Here is a 16,373-nt window from a genome sequence, read left to right on the forward strand (position 1 = left end):
TCGTCGGACGACTGAGGGTCAGTGTCACAAACGTATACAAACCCAGTACTCTGCAATACGACCACTTCGGTCAAATATTTGCGATTGTCCAACTGCACCGCGTCCAATAGAGGGGATCGCACCAGTACGTGGCTTAGCTGGCCCGGACACTGGTACCACCATGACGGGGTGACGAAACTGGAAAAGTGGAGTCGCACGCGCGATCGGGTTTTTTGGCAGCGCAGCGGCGATCGGGTTTTTTTGAGCCGCTCAGCCTCTTTCCCTGCACGATGAGCGGCGTAGCGCCAATGCAGGCGTTGACCGAATCGGCACAGAAGGGCAAAGCAAAAACAGTAAAGCATACACCGAATGTTAAAAGGAAGCAACATTCTCGTAGTAAGCCGGGGAAACGCGAACAAGTTACATTTGACGAAGACGCACGCAAAGAATATCTGACTGGTTTCCAGAAACGCAAGCAGCAGCGCAGGAAGGTTGCACATGAACAGGCCCAATTGAAAATCCGCGATGAACTTCGCAAAAGCCGTATGGCCGCAGTAGAAATGCGCAAAAAGCAGGCAGCCGAGAACGTGCGTGCAGAAAAGCTGGCATTGGGTATAGCATCGGACGAGGAAAACGAAGAGCAGGAGCCTTTACAAGAAGAACATGATTTTGAGAATGAGGAGCGCCGAGCACATGTAACTGTGCAAGAATTTGATCTAGATACCGATTGGAGCGCGCCGCTGCCAAAAATACCGTCGCTGCCGCCCTCCTCCCGTCGAGTCGCGAAAAAAGAGCAGTCGGTGAGGACATCATTGAAGCGTGCTGAAAAGCCGCGCATCAATGCATCAAAACTGTCAGGGAGTCTGACCGGGATCCTTGAGCCTGACGTGGCAGAAGCTGCGAGAGCGGACAAGTTATTTAAAGATGACCCAGTACTTGCCATGCCCACGCACAAGAAGCGCCCGTTTTCATATTCAACAGCTGCAGAGCGTGCGCAGGAGCGATTCAAGCAGGGCAAACGCAACCACCTTGCGGCTGAGGCACGTCGTGAAGAGAATCGCAAACGTGTGAAAGGCGGTAAAAAGAAGAGGACGGAGCGTGCAAATAAGTAGATTCGCAAAGATATGGTATTTACTGGTGCATGTAGTACAATTGTATTCTATTTACGCTGCGATCTTGCTTCAGATGCCTGCGCTTGAGCGTGCATGTTTCGCGCAATATTTGGGGTCTGGGCGTTAAGCACTTTTCCGTGGACGACTCGTCCGGGGCTTGCCTTTCGCGTATACAAGCCTTATCGATTGCGTTACGCATTCTGACCACTCATAACATCATGATTACAGACACTACACTTACTATCATTGCGAACGTGCTTGGAAGCAGTGCCATGGTGCTTATTGTGGCTTACCGTGTGCGTATTCACCGCTCAGCGCACTTACACACAGGTGCTTGCCATTCCATCCAAACGTCAAGCAGACACCATCTCACACACCTCTGCTAAAACCCCTGCTGCTAAGTCGAACTAATTGCATAACTGGCGAGCTGTACAATACGAATAGAGGATGCGGCATGCGAAGAATGCGCTTGGTGTGGGTCAAGCTAAATTTATACTATTTAAATGGTGCGCGGTACATCGCCATAGGCTCACAACAACACTTTGTTATACGTATTCTATTCTTACCCCGTGTGTGCAGAGCAGTGTAATGCCCATAATGTTCACACGCTCAATAGAACCACACACCCTTCCACCCCGAGACAGGACCGGCGAGCGGTTATATGTTGCGGAATTATGCCGTGTTAGATTTATACGGGGCGGATAGCATTCCACGGCCTTTGCTCAGAACACCGCCCGCACAATGAGCGGCCGATTCGTACGCTCTTCCAAGTACCGGTACGCTTAGCTGATTTGAATTTATGTGCTAATATCCCTAGTCATGTGTATGGAACCCCGAACAAGAAGGAGGAGTGCCACGATAATGTCAAGGTATGTTTCAATGCGTGTTGATACTAATATGCGAGGTGTCCCTTAATGTAACTATTGCGAAAAGAAGCGACTAACTTTAGTCTTGGGATACGAATCTGCTAAAAGCGAACGACAAATTTTTGTCGCTCAACTGGCAGGCCGCGGGCGGTGGTGCTTTTGCACTAATTCCGCAGACGCAACGCGGGAAACTCCCGGAGCTGCTTCCACTTTGCCGGGGACATACGTCTACCGTCCTTGACACAGACTTTAGTCCATTTGATGATACATTCATTGCCAGTGGTGGTGACGATGCAAACATCTCATTGTGGAATGTGACTCCAGAGGTTGTATTTGAGCGTATGGAAGCGGCCAAAGACGGCAATTTGGACGAGCTCAAGCCGATGGCCACATTCCAAGGCGGTCGTCGTCGTGTTGGACATGTGCTCTTTCATCCAACTGCTTCGAATGTGTTAGCAGCGGCAACAGGAGATCCAATGATTAAGCTCTTCGACGTTGAGACACAGAAATGCCGCGTCGAACTCACTGGATTTACTGACGCGATCCAGTCTATGTCATTCGACGCTACAGGATCCACTATTGCAGCAACCTGCCGTGACCGCAAGTTGCGCCTTTTTGACACGCGTGCACCACAGAGTGTCCAAACAGTGGACTCGCACGGTGGTATTAAAGGCGCTCGTGTGGTGTGGTGTGGCGACCGCCCTCGTCTCATTACGACCGGCTTCAGCAAGCTATCGGAGCGCCAAATGTTCCTATGGGATGTAGCCGACTTGTCAAAGCCGATCAAAACCGAGGTGCTTGACAACAGCAATGGTATTATCATGCCGTTCTGGACAGATAATAACGTGATTTTCCTTGCAGGAAAAGGCGATGGAAATATTCGCTATTACGAACTGGAGAATGACGAACTTCACTACTTGTCCGAATACAAGTCCGTGGATCCGCAAACTGGTATGGCAATGCTTCCTCGGCGTGACCTCAACGTGGACGAGAACGAAATTGCGCGTGTGTACAAAGTGACAAACTCTATGATCCAGCCAGTCTCGTTCTATGTTCCACGAAAATCTGATTCCTTCCAAGCAGATATATTCCCTCCTGCATTGTCTTCAAAGCCAGCCATGACTGCAGTAGAGTTCTTTGATGAAAAGAAGACTATACCGCCCAACATGCTCAATTTTGACGACAGGTCGATTACTGAGGGTGCATCAGGTGTTGCTGCTGCCTTTGGCGCTGCTTCAGCTAGTGAGGGAAAAAAGGATGAGCAGATGCAAAAAAGCACGGGCGCAACCGACCAAATGGCCGACGAAGCAAACGCAAAGGCCGACGAGGAGGCCGAGGGGAAAAGCGACAAGGAGGCAAAGGCAAAGGCTGCTAAGGAGGTCAGGGAACGAGCCCAGCGAGCCGAAAAGGAGGCCAGGGAAAAGGCCCAACATGCAGAGAAGAAAGCCAGAGAAAAGGCTGGCCAGGCCGCAGAGCAGGCCAGAGTGTGTGTGGGCAGTTTGTCCAAAGGTGTAAAAGACTCCGCGGATAAGGATGCAGAGGAGGCTATATCCACTGCTGAAAAGGCTGCAGAGGATGCCAATGCAAGGGCTGACAAAGCTGCAAAAGCCGCCAATGCCCGCGCCAACAAGGCGGTGGCTATGCCTACAGCCGACGCACCAAACGCTACAGAAGATTTGAAAGCTCAACTTGCGGAGCGGGATACCCGTATTCGCGAGCTTGAGATGGAACTCACCAAGTATGTTGCATTCGGGACATTGCTAACTCTAGGTTGCGCACCAACCAACAGCGTTTCCGCGACATTGTCCTCAACAGCGAGTAGCGCCGCCCATAGCACGTGACGAAAGTCTTTGGGTCCCTCTAGTCCAACACCATGGCGGACGCCATGCCGCTGCGACATGTGTACCGCAGTTTGCTACGCGCAGCAGCGGCATCGGTCCGGTTTTCAAGGCCAGCTACACGTAGTATGAAGCAGCTTCTTCGCGAAGATATGGAGGCGTGCAAAGCTGCAGGCAGCTTTGACAGTGACTGGGCCGTGCATACGCTTGCATTCTTCCTGTTTGCAGCACAATATAATCGCCCCATGCAAGGCCCTTTGCAGGAGTGTGCGCCGCAAAAATATTCGGCGCATGATTCAGTGACGGCGGTGCTCTCTCATAAATGCATTGCAAACTGCGTTTCGTTGGCGTACCATCATTTATCTCCCAATACCCAAATGCAGTCACTACGGAAACGAGTCGGTGGAACAGACAAAAGTACAGCCCCAAAAAAGACTTCGGTAATCGTAGAGGCACTCATGCAAGTGGACGGTATTGAGCAGAGCTCCAAGCCAAGTGTCGTGCAAGAGGAGCATGTCGATACTCTGCGCGTCAAGCCAAAACCAATACGTGGCCCTGCCGGGCAAAAGCAGCATTTTTGGGATGCGCAGCACCCGGAAAAGCATATACCCGCCGCAAAAAACAGTGCAGAACTTGCAGCTCTCCAGCAATACGCGGGACAGTTGGCGAGTAAACTGCAAGAAATGACTGAGGAATATGGACAAGAGCACAAGCTAGTAGTGGAAATGCGCGCGAAACTGGTGCATTTGCGTGGTACAATGAAAGGTATACGCAAGGCTGAAATGCAACGCGAACGTGAGGCAGCATTGGCAATGTGCCCTGTGAAGGCTATGGAGCAAGTTGTGCAAGGGCTTGTGGACTCGGAGCATATTTGGCTTGGTTTGCCGCGCTGGCATAAGAAAGGAAACAATAAATACTTGGCACCGTGAAACCTATTCGCGACTTCCGTATACCTCTATCGCCACCTGCTTCCACCGGCTTCCTTCGCGCACGAGCGATTCACCGTACGCTACCTCCATGGGATGCAGTTGACGCCCAACAAGCACAAGCGAATGCAACGGCTCGCCCCAAAACTCGATTGCGCGCTGTATGGTGCGCGCTTCACGGCGCTCGTCCATTTCCTTCTCGCTAACCGTGGGGTTCTCCTCTTCATACTCCTCGTCTTCTTTTTCATCTTGCTCTTTTTGTGCCGCGGTCGGCTCCGTGTAAGAGAGGAGCTCTGCAAGTGTGCCTGCGACAATAAGTTCGCCTTTCCGTGTTCGACCTGCTTCTGTGCGCGTTTTTGCGCCCATGCGGCACAACGCAACGGCTAGTGTCCGCTCTGGGTCTAAATAATCGACTCTGTGTTCGTTCGCGGCGGCAATCAGCTGGCGAATAAGCTGCGGAATTAACATGTACCGCGGCGGCTGATACCGAATGATACCCCTGCTGTAAGTATGTGCGATAGATACGTACCGACTCATGTCCTCAATACTTTGTTCGCGCACCTTGATATCGCTGAGACACAGGGTATGCAGCCCTAGGCCCATGTTCTCACCAATCCGTCCAAGCCAACTATCTGGTCGCCATTCCTCTGTCCAAAACGGAATGCTCACAGTTTGTCCAAAATTGTAGCCTGCCAAGCCGCTAGAGCCAATAGCCGTGGTAATGCTAGCATTGTGAATAATCTGTACGGGTACAGGAGAGGGAGACGATGCGCCGGGTATGTGGAAATTCTTGGCCCGCAGGATCAAGTCGGCATGCGTCGTTGCAGAAAGCGGGTCTCCAACCACAAGAAATGCGACATTTCCGTGGTATGCTGCACTCAAAATATCATCCGCTTCTAGTTCCACTGTTTCACGGTGGGCAGGCGTGATATTTTTTCCGTACAACAATTCCTCATGTCAGTTATCACGGCGGACGTACCATATGCGCTTTGAAATCGTCCACTAGCAAAATGCTGGTGTATGACTCCAGATACACCTTATCGCATGACTGTACAGCCCGTAGTCCTTTCAACGTTATGTCTTCCTCATCGGCGAGACCCAACCCAATGAGATATAGTACCATGGTAGCGCTAGTCGAGAAAAAGGCGAATGTGGAGAAAATGTCACATTCTTTGGCCCGCTTGCAACCCTTCTTTCGCGATGGCTACGCAACGTCTTCGGCGCAAGCTGGATCGCGATGGTGTGCCTGAGCATGTAAATCTAGGAGAGAATTTTGTATCCATTGGCACACCTCTTCCAGCACTGAATGCAAACCGCAAAGACAAGAACGAATTCAAACCTGTCTGGCAGCAAGAAGTATATGACAGCAAAGGTCGACGTCGGTTTCACGGTGCATTCACTGGTGGATTCTCCGCAGGGTACTTTAACACTGTAGGATCTAAGGAGGGATGGACACCGTCCACGTTTCACTCCTCACGCTCATCGCGTGCGGGAAAAGTTGAGCGCCGTCCAGAGGATTATATGGATGAAGATGATCTTGCGGAGTTGGATCAAGCATCCACATTGCGCGCCAAAGAGGGGTATACTGATGATGCGAAGCAGCACACGGACCCGATGCTTGGCATGATTGCACCTGCAAAATCACAAACTTCAGCAAGCCCGTCATCTATGGGAGTGATGTTACTGCAGCGCATGGGTTGGAAACAAGGACAAGGTATCGGGCCGCTTCTTACGTACAAAGGCAGAGAGAAACTGAATGCATTACTGCAATCTCTGCACTTAGCACCGGCGCATGTTCAATTAATGGACGTGCCTGTCGAGGCACATAACCACAAATTTCCTCCTCCAGACACACAGCTAATTAAGCTGCCAGATAATCGAGATCACCGCGGGCTAGGGGCATTGGTTGGGCATGGAAGCAGTGAATTGCAAGGTGTACTGGCAAAGTTTCACAGCACAAAGCGTCCCGAACGCACAATTGGCATGTCAGGCATGGACTCTGACGATGAGGACCACGTCTACGGTGCACCAGACCGGATTGAGGACTCTGTTCTTGGGCGGCACGAGCAGATGCAGATTGGTGGTGGCACCGTACCAGACAAAGATATGAGCATTGAGAATTATGAGCATGCTTTTCTCACACGAAAGTCCATTTCTGATGCTACTTGGCACGATGGTCGGCCCTTGCCGAAGGGGTACGTGTGCATCGAAAGTCCTGTACAACCACCGACATGGTATGCACCTCCAGCTATACCTAAGGGCTGGGTACCAGATCCAAGTCGGATATGGCGTAATGAAGCGTGCGACACAGACGGGACAAAAGTGAAGCGTCGTATGATGCACGCTGGGCAGCGTGCTGAGATTCTTGGCGAAGCTAAACACCCAGGCCCCCCTCCAGCGATTACAGCTTATCTTGGAGAAATGGCAGCGGCGCGCACGGCTCGACTTGCTCCGAGCAATATGCCACGGCCATTGACAATTCCGAAACTTGATCAACCAACAGCAACTCGCGCAATGCAGCACTTTGTTCCTATCGGCAGAGATACGGCCAAGCATGCGCGGTACAAAACGTACCTTCACGCCAACATGAATCAAACGCTGTACAAACCAGACATGTCGGTGCATCCAACTGAGCTTCTTTTGCAAACGGAATTGGACGAGTTTTTTGAAATGGCTTCGCGATATCGCCCGATACAAGGCGAGATGGCGAGCCGGTTTACCACCAGTGTTGCAATGGAAAGCGATCCCAATCTGGAGGGAGGTCTATACATTCCCAGTAAAAATACCCAACCTCCTACTATTCCAAAAGTGCCAGAGCTGAAGCCAGAGCCAGACGTAAAAAAGGACTTAACTTCTGCACAGCAAGCTGCTCAAAAGGGCGAATTTGGTCCTCTTACACGCTCGTTAGAGCCGTTTCATCCCCCACGACTCTTGTGCAAACGGTTTGGCGTCCCCAATCCGTATCCAAACGACGATACACCGCAAGATGATATTGCGAAAGCAATGGACCGCTTTGGCCAGACGTATACAACCAATGACGAAGACGCATTTACTTTTATACATTCAGAGGCAGCAGAGCGTGCAGACGAAGATGCACTGCAACATGTGCGACCAACGTTGAATTTGTTCAAAGCAGTGTTTGAGTCGGATGAGGAGGAGGTTGTCCCATCTGCACCGAAACGCAAGAGTGAGAAGACCAGGGTCAAGAAAAAGACAAAGAATTATAAGATGGGACCTCTTACATTTAATATGGACGAGGACGAAGCGACCATGTGATTGCTTTCATGTTAAATAGATTTTCAAACCATCAAATGCTTTTCCATCACTGGGCATTGCTTTGTATATCAAGTTAGCAGTATTATAAACACTACAGCAACAAAATTAAACTAGGAACCATTCTTTTAGTTGTTTATTTCAATCTTCCTTCGGCTTCACAGTTTTAGGCATATTCGTCTTCTGGCAGTTGATCCTAATGTCGTTGTCAAAGCTGTAAGTGCAGATCGGGTCCTTATTGTCACCACACTCCGCAGCAAAGCCATCATCACACCAAGTGGTGTTAAGAGGCTGAGCACCGTCAAAGAAGTGGCCAGTACGCTTCGGGAACTTCGGCTTAGGGTCGTCAGAGACGTTCCAGCAGCCGTTGGTGGTCACAGGGAAAGGCGGAACGCTGACGGTAGGGCCCCACGTACGGTTAGAAGGCCAATCAACGTATCCACAAGAAGTGACATTGACACCGGCCATGTCGTAAGGCTTGCTGGGAGAATCAATGGTGCCAAGGAACTGACACGCACTCTGGACGCTATGGGGGGCATACCAGAGACCGTTGCCAGTACCGTTGTTGACATCCGCCGGGACCTTACCGACACATGTAGTGGCCGAAAAGGGGAAGCAGTGAATACCGCAAAACGAGGAGTTCCAGTCGGTAGCACCACAGTCAAAGCGAGAAACAAGGAAGTTGTCGTCGCCGTAGATGGCACCGACGCAAGGAAGACCCTCCGTCTGCTTGTTTTCGTTTTGGAAAGTAATCCAGCCGGCTTGAGCAACGGCAAAAAGAGCGGTAGCGGACACAGCAATCTTAGTGAAGAACATGGTAACTCTGTCGTGGTGGATAAACAAAAATTGGCATTGCTCTTTATAGTCGTTCTTGGCTCCGATGTGGAGAATATTAATCTGATTAATCTGCTCTGCACGATCAGCAGGATGCGCCTATATGCACTAATAGGCGTAATTGCTGCGGTAATTCTATTTTCACTTAAAGCAGTATTGCTACTGGGTATGGGAATTCATAACCTAGGTTAAGAAAACGTGCATTTCTTGTTTCATAAACAAATCGAACGCTAATCAGCGTTTGGATCGCTTCTCTGAAATTACGTCAAGGTCGTAAGTATTCAATAAATTTGTGCGTCGATAGCTATGTGTGGCGCACGAGTAAAAATGCAAGATTGGCAGCACCTATCTGGTTTTCAGATAAGTAAAAAAGCGAGCAGGTTTCGATCGCCAAGACGTGCTGTCTGGACACAAAACATTCGGATCACGTGATACACGAGGGACCAAGCGTGCCCCGCACAGGCGCTTTGAAGCATGCGAAAAGGGAAAAGCAGTACCCGTGAGGAATACAACAGCAAAGGAAATGCGGACGAAAATAAAAAACCTTTGGTGAAGCAGCAATTGGGAATCTCGGGAATTGGCGATCAGCTTCGTTCTATGCTCGCATCGCAAGGAAAAGCATCCGGTAGCAATGCCGGCGACAACAGCATGATCGGCGAAGCGATGCGCGACATGCGAGTCAATAATACTTCGACTGCCATGCCAGGTGCTACTTTGTTTCGTGAAAGCACACAGCGCTCGCGTACTCCTACGTCATTAGATACGGAATTTGACGCTTTTCGCCAAGGTACGACAGGGAAAGTCATGTTAGGTGAGACAGAGACCAGTGGTACGGCAAACTCATCGTTTGTGGAGCGAGCTTGGAGCGAAACTATGCTACCCCAGCGCTATGCATCTGCACCAGTGCCGGTACAGACCGATACAGACAAGGACGCAGCCGCTTTTTTTACCGCTTTCGAAAACGAGGGCATCGACTTGGAAAAACCAACGGAGCTGGAGCCAATAGCACATCACCCCATGTATGTGCAACTTGTTGAGGATTGGCGTCCACCTTCTCCTTCAGGTCAGCCGCAAATGATGCATGAACAGTATGCGATGCATGAACGTCTTGCACGTCTGCAGGCTGGGATCGGTGAAGAGCAGCCCTACCGAATTGCAGAAAAGGTTCAACCGCCGGAAGATGATGCTGAACTTCATGAGGGCGTTTATGCACCCACAACAGAGCAGGCTCTTGCCAGCGTTTGGGACACGCAAGCTACGCGCGAGCAACGCGTCGAAAAGTACCGCGAAAATAAAAATACGCGACCTGTAAGTGATTTAAACAGGTATACCCAAGTGCAAGGTCAAGCAATTGTAGATAAACTGAGGGGCTGGCTTGTTCGCGAGGGCTACACGTCGGAAGTTTACGGTCTTCCGCCCCTTGCGACACGCATTTTTGGAGAAGCGGTCTTGGAGACACGCACGGAGAAGGACGAGGAGCTGCGTGCAAAAGCAATTCGTCGCTTAGAGGCGCTTTACAGACATTTGGAAGCACCAGCCTCGCACCAAGCTCCAAAATCCAAGGCCGGCGATATGGTTATGGAAGAATGGTTGCATAGTCATAACAATATATAATGCTATTTACGCAAGCGCCTTCCGAGCCATTTTCAGCGCGCCTTCTTTTGTCGCATTCCCGCCAATAAAGCCGGACTGATGCACAAAAATACAGCCAGGAATCTCTGTGAGCTCACTCAGCTGCTCGTCCCGAATACCGCGCCACGGCTCGGGCAATGCACGTCGACTAGTAAAGCTTTCCAAGCTCACGGGCACTGCCTGTACACGCCATTTCCCAGACTCGTCAGGGTAAATCACATATAGCGGCTGCTCATCACCGGATATTTCCATCTCCGCTTCGAGTTCGTACATGTGGCTCTTCCAGCCGACAATCCTGTCAAAAAGCACTATGCGTCCCTGCGGATCTGCGCCCTCAAATGATTTGCGGGCCTCAATAGCCTCTTGCACAATTTGTCGCGCAGGGTACCACGCCAGCATCATGTCGTCCACACGCTCAAAGAACTCACTTCCTGCCATTTGCGACGCGCGGCGGAACCGCACCAAAAGATCGGACTCTTCGAAAGGTTCATTCCAGCGCGGGTTCATATGTCCAACGCGTGAAGATAAGTCTGTGCGCGAGCGGTACCTTGGCGGACCTGCTACTTCAGGGTACAGAGAAATGCCATTGTCGATAGCGTCAATGGCCTCGACAAAGTCATCGTACATTTTCTTAAAAAATAGTCGCACGAGGCCATTATCCAAACCCAAATTCAAGTGAGCAGCTAAAATGTGCTCGCCAAAGTGCTTCCAAATCAAACCTGCACTGCTCAGTTTTGTAGTGTGTTCGTCGTCAAACGTTTCCATAAACCCGCGCTGGTGATGATCGTAGCGTTGGCGTGCAGGGTCATACTCGGCGCCGACATCCACGACAATAGTTCCGTTTGCAATTTTGTCCATATCACGCGTCCTTACAAGCTCCGCTTCCGCAAAAACGGGCAGTTTGCGAAGCATGCTCACGGCCAAAGCATCGTCGGCGTGAAATGTGCCTGAGTGCGTCACAATGACTGGGTTTTTTACTTCGTCCAGTTTAATCCGCTTGGATTCAGTCATGACAAACAACCTTCTGCTGTGTGTTGCGCTGTGTCGGCAATTCGCTCGCAATGCTCGGCACAGAAGCGATGCAATTATGACGAAATACGTTTACGGTGGTTCGCCGGATTTTTGGTAGTGCTTCTACGCCGCTCAAGTGCATTTGCTGACTCAGCAAGCGAAGACCCGTGCGCGACAAAAAAAAAAGGCGTGACTGTCAAACGACATCAACCGTCGCAATGTCGCAGCAAGGTTCGAGCGAGCAGTTCTTTCAGCCTATCGGGGACCATGCTGAAGCGGCTGAGGACATACAGCCCATTCAAGAGATTGAATCACTTTGTATGCGTTGTGGCGAACAAGGCATTACGCGATTGCTTCCCACTTACATTCCCTACTTTAAGGAAGTAATTGTCATGAGCTTTTCGTGTTCTCATTGTGGTGAGCGAAACAGCGAAATTCAAAGCGCTGGTGAAATTCAACCGAAGGGATCGCTGTATACAATCCATATTGTGAGCAAGAGTGATTTGAATCGTCAAGTTGTTAAGTCCGAGTTCTGCACCACGAGCATCCCCGAAGTTCAATTGCAGATCCCCGCTAGACGTGGCCAAATTACAACTGTTGAAGGGATTGTGTCTGACACGCTGCGTGATTTGGAAATCGATCAGCCTTTACGCAAGCACATGGATCCTGACACGCATGCAAAAATTGAAGAAGTGTGCGACAAGCTGCGTGTAATTATGGGAGAGCGTCGCATCGACGAAGAAGACACTGTACTCAATGAAAATGAACCAGAGTTAAAGAAAATGCGCAGTGTGGGACCTGTCAGTGCGCATCACGAGGAAGCCGATAGCAACGAAGAGCGTAGCTTCTCCCCGTTCCGGCTTGTACTTGACGATCCGTCCGGAAACAGTTTTGTGGAGTACAGGGGTAGTATTGAGAGCAGCGGTGCGCAAGATAATCGCTGGAGCAAACGTGATTATCCACGTTCAAAAGAACAAAATAACCTTTTAGGGCTTGTCTCGGACCCTGAAGCACCGAATAAACCTGCTACCGCTATCGGCGGGGGTGGCGTAGAAAAGGAGCTGAAAGATGAAGAGGAGCTAATGAATGAGGAGGTTTACAACTTCGAAGGAAACTGCTCCAGCTGCAATGCGCCCAGTACGACAAAAATGAAGAAAGTCAATATTCCTTATTTCAAGGATATATTCATTATGTCAACCAACTGCGATAACTGTGGATTCCGTGATAATGAGGTCAAATCTGGCTCGGCGATATCCGAGCACGGTCGTCGATTGACGCTTAAGGTTGAGGACAAGGAAGATTTGTCGCGCGATATCCTCAAGTCTGAGACTGCTGGACTATCTGTTCCCGAGTTGGACCTGTACCTTTCTCCAGGTACACTGGGGGGTCGCTTTACGACTTTGGAAGGCCTCTTGGAGAACGTATATGACGAACTGTATGAAAAGGTGTTTATGCGCGGCGACTCTGTGGATGCGGATGCGACGAACAGGTTCGAAAGGTTTCTTGGAGCTCTCAAGCGTGCTATCAATGGAGAAAGCTTCCCTTACACGCTTATATTGGATGATCCACTTGCGAACAGCTATATTCAAAACCCCTACGCTCCCGATCCGGACGAGCAGGTCACTGTGGAGAACTATGATCGGACGTTTGATCAGAACGAGGATTTGGGCTTGAACGATATGAAAGTGGAAAACTATGGGGAAGATGGCACGGAGGAGTTGGCGCAAGTAGCCTAACTGTAGCATACATAGAAGCCAAGGCACGATCGCAGGATGAGGCTTAGTCAACTTTCTTCCTGGCAAATGTGGAGGTAGCATAGCCGCTTCTACCATGGCCGACGAGGAGGATGCGCGCCATCTCGAGGACTATGTCATGCTCATTTTGTCTGATTCAAACTTGCCTACTGGTACGTAATATAAATTTGAGCCAACCCAAGGCGGATTTATTGCGTCTGCTGGCTTGGAGTCGTATTATTCGCACGGGTTCATGACGTACGACCAAAAACCCGGCGTTCCTACGCAGCAGACGTTGACGGAGCGCAGTGTCGATTTCGTCGAGTTTTCGCTAGGAAACTATGTAACCAGTGTTTTACCATATATCCATGCCGCACAGCTAATTGCTGTGCGGTATCTGGATAGTGTGGCCCCGGGCCCAAACCGCGCCAAAAAATACGTAACAAAACAGGCGGCGCCAGAAAAAGCAGCGCCTTTAAAAGCAAAGTCAGTCACTGCACGGTACTACTTCTCTCGACGACCGAACGCACTTACCATGTTACCACAGTCTACGAGCGAGATGGATGTTGGTACGGAAGCGAGAAAAGAACCGCTGGCCAGCAAACCGATACCCGAGCAACCTCCCACGTTAGATGAGACACTTAAGGCTCTAGCAGCGCTTGACTGGCATCATCACACACTCCTATTAAATCATGTATCACGTCGTGCTTCTATGATTCAAGGAATTGCCTTGCTTTCTTTGTTTGCTCGGTCATTTGCGCAACCTGCGCCTATTGCTGGCGAACATGCATTGGATCCACGCGCCGAAGCAGCTCGCGTATTAATTGAGCGTCTACGCAAAAATATCCGTCGTGGTAGTGCGAAGCTAAACAATGGCGCGATGTCGCTTTTTCCTGGTGATGGCGAAATGGCAGGCCATTTACCGATATGTGCAGGCGTGTTTGGGCTGGCAGCTGGGCTCTCGATAGACCGCGCTCTGCATTTGAATCTATTCCTACAGGCACGAAACCTCATGTCCTGCTCAATCCGGCTTAACACGCTAGGGCCGTACATGGCGCATCAACTCCTGAGTTTCCAGCTTCGCGATATCGTGCAGCGACAGATGAACTCGCTGGACCGCGAGGCTGGTGCGCGATTGTATGCATACGCTATTCAAGCTTCTCTATCGTCTGGGTCCAACCCTGACCCCCCGCAGGAAAACTTAGAGCAACAGACATGGGACTGGGACTGGCCTGAAGAAGATGCCACGTTTGACACGGTCCACTATCCTTTTACATCATGGCCGCTGGGCGAGGTTATACAAGCACGTCATGATCAACTTCATTCCAGATTATTCAACAGCTAATACAAGATCATACTGAAATGCTTTGGGCGTGCCGAGTCGCATTCACTCGCGCGCAAATCCCTTTGGTGCGACGCAGGATAAGTACGAGACTGATTACAAAGGCAACAACGCAGCCGATTGTAGTCACGATGAACACAGAGCGATAGCAAGCCTCACCCTTGTAGCATTTGTGCTTTCCTGGTGGAACATTGGAATCGTACACTCGGCCAAACAGAAGGTTGTATATATTGCCCCCAATCACAGGGCCTAGACTTGCCAGTCCCCAGTTTTGGCTGAACGACCGTACGCCAAACCATTCAAAGATAAGCACGGGGCAAAGGCCAAATAATGTACCGTACATAAGTCCCGTTAATGAGGAAACATAAAGCAGCTGGTATATGTTTAAAACCAGACCGGGCCATGCTGCAAAAAGCTGCGAAGCAAAAGCGAGAAAGGTGACGGGAATCAAAAAGTAGGTCCGTATGGACGGTTCCTTGGTGACACGCACGAAATAGTCCGAGATAACACCTGCTGTAAGTCATATATCAACGCACCAATCAAAATCCGACCAATCGCATTGCCAGCACTGATGAGCGATACTTGCAGCGCCTGGACTCGGAGGAGCTCGTGTTTTCCGTACTTTGAATTGGACGTGTTCGTGTCACCGGTGCCGGGACGCTGCTTGTTATATTCCCACAGTGCTTGGGTCATGGATCCTACGTTATTAATCATTAACAGTCCCGCACCGCTGACGATCGCAAGCACAGTGAACAGGAGTAAAAAGTCGGTGTCACGGAATAGGTCCCACCCTGTGATGTCGCCTTTGTGCGCACTCTGCCTGTCGGAGAGATCGTTCGCGTCTGGGTCGTAAAGAGATCCGCCTAACTCATCAACCTCATCAAGCCACGCATATACACGCGCACTCACTTCCGACGAAGAGCGCGAACGGACGCACGGACGATGGCTAGGTCCGAGCAGTGGCTCGGACTCTTGCGACTGGTGGTTTACTAGATGGTCACTGCTTGGCGTCTCCACGTCTTCATCTTCGCCCGGTGGTATAATTTTCACCATGAATGCACCAAGGAGAAAACTGAAAAAGCTGCCGAGGGATAGTGCGAGCAAGTATGCAGCAGTGTTCTCCTTAAAGACGGCTTGCGACAGGGTCGAGTACACCAATGCACTCAGTCCAAACATGGATAGTACCAGGGCCATTGCTGATCCACGGCGGCTCCCACCCCAGCTCTTTGCCTGCACATTAATCGCAGAATTATTCCCGGCAGAGTTGCCTACACCGGTCATGAGCATGAACAATGCGAGTACCCAAATAGGGCAATTAACCCATGCGCCTCTGTAAGCCACCGCCAGCATCCCGTATCCTAAAAGAACCATAGCTGCTCCGCACAAAATCACCCCGTGCGGACCCACATGATCAATACGGCGTCCCCAAATCGGGCCCGACACGTACATGCCCAGGTTCCCCGCAAGACCCAGCACATTCAACTGCGTGCTGGATAGATTAAGCTGCGACTGAAGCTGCGGCGCATACGAGCTAAACACGTACGTACTCCCCGCAGAAAGCGAGATGAGAATGGAGCCCGCTAGGGACACAATGCGCCGCCCACGCGTCATGGTGGTTAGGTCAAGGGAAGGCACGTTCATGCACACACGTGACCAAAAGTGGAAGCGTTGCAACGTCCGCAGAGTCGCATCGTCGTGCATGACGTCGTGTGGGGAAAAATGCAGAGCACTGCTTGCGCGTGCTGGTGTTGGGAAACGTGTACGGATACAGACGAGCACAAACTCTGACGGCCGGGAGCCGATCTTGGAAAAGTGGAGTTACGTTGC

General features: G+C 50.7%; 10 protein-coding genes across 10 annotated transcripts; 6 read left to right on the top strand and 4 right to left on the bottom strand.

Moving 5' to 3' along the window:
* Nucleotides 1–269: 269 nt before the first annotated feature.
* Nucleotides 270–3,779, top strand: CRN1 (Coronin-like protein crn1; the record flags this gene model as incomplete). The annotated part of the gene is made up of 6 exons (XM_056204957.1): nt 270–1,056; nt 1,320–1,387; nt 1,708–1,772; nt 1,909–1,960; nt 2,041–3,695; nt 3,728–3,779. The coding sequence occupies 6 exons, from the start codon at nt 270–272 to the stop codon at nt 3,777–3,779; spliced, it is 2,679 nt and encodes an 892-aa protein (XP_056060932.1).
* A 76-nt stretch (nt 3,780–3,855) lies between these two features.
* On the top strand, nt 3,856–4,724 carry MVES1_000096 (uncharacterized protein; the record flags this gene model as incomplete). Its single annotated transcript, XM_056204958.1, has 2 exons — nt 3,856–3,859; nt 4,219–4,724. The coding sequence occupies 2 exons, from the start codon at nt 3,856–3,858 to the stop codon at nt 4,722–4,724; spliced, it is 510 nt and encodes a 169-aa protein (XP_056060933.1).
* Nucleotides 4,725–4,727: 3 nt separating this feature from the next.
* DPH5 (diphthine methyl ester synthase) lies at nt 4,728–5,844 on the bottom strand (the record flags this gene model as incomplete). Its single annotated transcript, XM_056204959.1, has 2 exons — nt 4,728–5,672; nt 5,701–5,844. 2 exons carry the CDS (start codon nt 5,842–5,844, stop codon nt 4,728–4,730), a joined length of 1,089 nt encoding a protein of 362 aa, XP_056060934.1.
* Nucleotides 5,845–5,921: 77 nt separating this feature from the next.
* MVES1_000098 (uncharacterized protein) lies at nt 5,922–7,997 on the top strand (the record flags this gene model as incomplete). Its single annotated transcript, XM_056204960.1, has 2 exons — nt 5,922–6,916; nt 7,262–7,997. 2 exons carry the CDS (start codon nt 5,922–5,924, stop codon nt 7,995–7,997), a joined length of 1,731 nt encoding a protein of 576 aa, XP_056060935.1.
* Nucleotides 7,998–8,135: 138 nt separating this feature from the next.
* On the bottom strand, nt 8,136–8,810 carry MVES1_000099 (uncharacterized protein; the record flags this gene model as incomplete). The annotated part of the gene is made up of 1 exon (XM_056204961.1): nt 8,136–8,810. The coding sequence occupies one exon, from the start codon at nt 8,808–8,810 to the stop codon at nt 8,136–8,138; it is 675 nt and encodes a 224-aa protein (XP_056060936.1).
* Nucleotides 8,811–9,302: 492 nt separating this feature from the next.
* Nucleotides 9,303–10,442, top strand: MVES1_000100 (uncharacterized protein; the record flags this gene model as incomplete). The annotated part of the gene is made up of 1 exon (XM_056204962.1): nt 9,303–10,442. One exon carries the CDS (start codon nt 9,303–9,305, stop codon nt 10,440–10,442), a length of 1,140 nt encoding a protein of 379 aa, XP_056060937.1.
* Nucleotides 10,443–10,448: 6 nt separating this feature from the next.
* On the bottom strand, nt 10,449–11,471 carry MVES1_000101 (uncharacterized protein; the record flags this gene model as incomplete). Its single annotated transcript, XM_056204963.1, has 1 exon — nt 10,449–11,471. One exon carries the CDS (start codon nt 11,469–11,471, stop codon nt 10,449–10,451), a length of 1,023 nt encoding a protein of 340 aa, XP_056060938.1.
* Nucleotides 11,472–11,689: 218 nt separating this feature from the next.
* Nucleotides 11,690–13,207, top strand: ZPR1 (nucleolar zinc-finger protein; the record flags this gene model as incomplete). Its single annotated transcript, XM_056204964.1, has 1 exon — nt 11,690–13,207. One exon carries the CDS (start codon nt 11,690–11,692, stop codon nt 13,205–13,207), a length of 1,518 nt encoding a protein of 505 aa, XP_056060939.1.
* A 94-nt stretch (nt 13,208–13,301) lies between these two features.
* On the top strand, nt 13,302–14,549 carry MVES1_000103 (uncharacterized protein; the record flags this gene model as incomplete). The annotated part of the gene is made up of 2 exons (XM_056204965.1): nt 13,302–13,377; nt 13,408–14,549. 2 exons carry the CDS (start codon nt 13,302–13,304, stop codon nt 14,547–14,549), a joined length of 1,218 nt encoding a protein of 405 aa, XP_056060940.1.
* Nucleotides 14,550–14,795: 246 nt separating this feature from the next.
* On the bottom strand, nt 14,796–16,157 carry MVES1_000104 (uncharacterized protein; the record flags this gene model as incomplete). The annotated part of the gene is made up of 4 exons (XM_056204966.1): nt 14,796–14,821; nt 14,943–15,056; nt 15,083–15,876; nt 15,994–16,157. 4 exons carry the CDS (start codon nt 16,155–16,157, stop codon nt 14,796–14,798), a joined length of 1,098 nt encoding a protein of 365 aa, XP_056060941.1.
* Nucleotides 16,158–16,373: the final 216 nt, after the last annotated feature.

Source organism: Malassezia vespertilionis, chromosome 1 (genome assembly GCF_029542925.1).
Source record: "Malassezia vespertilionis chromosome 1, complete sequence".
In the NCBI taxonomy this organism is placed as follows: Eukaryota; Fungi; Basidiomycota; class Malasseziomycetes; order Malasseziales; family Malasseziaceae; genus Malassezia; species Malassezia vespertilionis.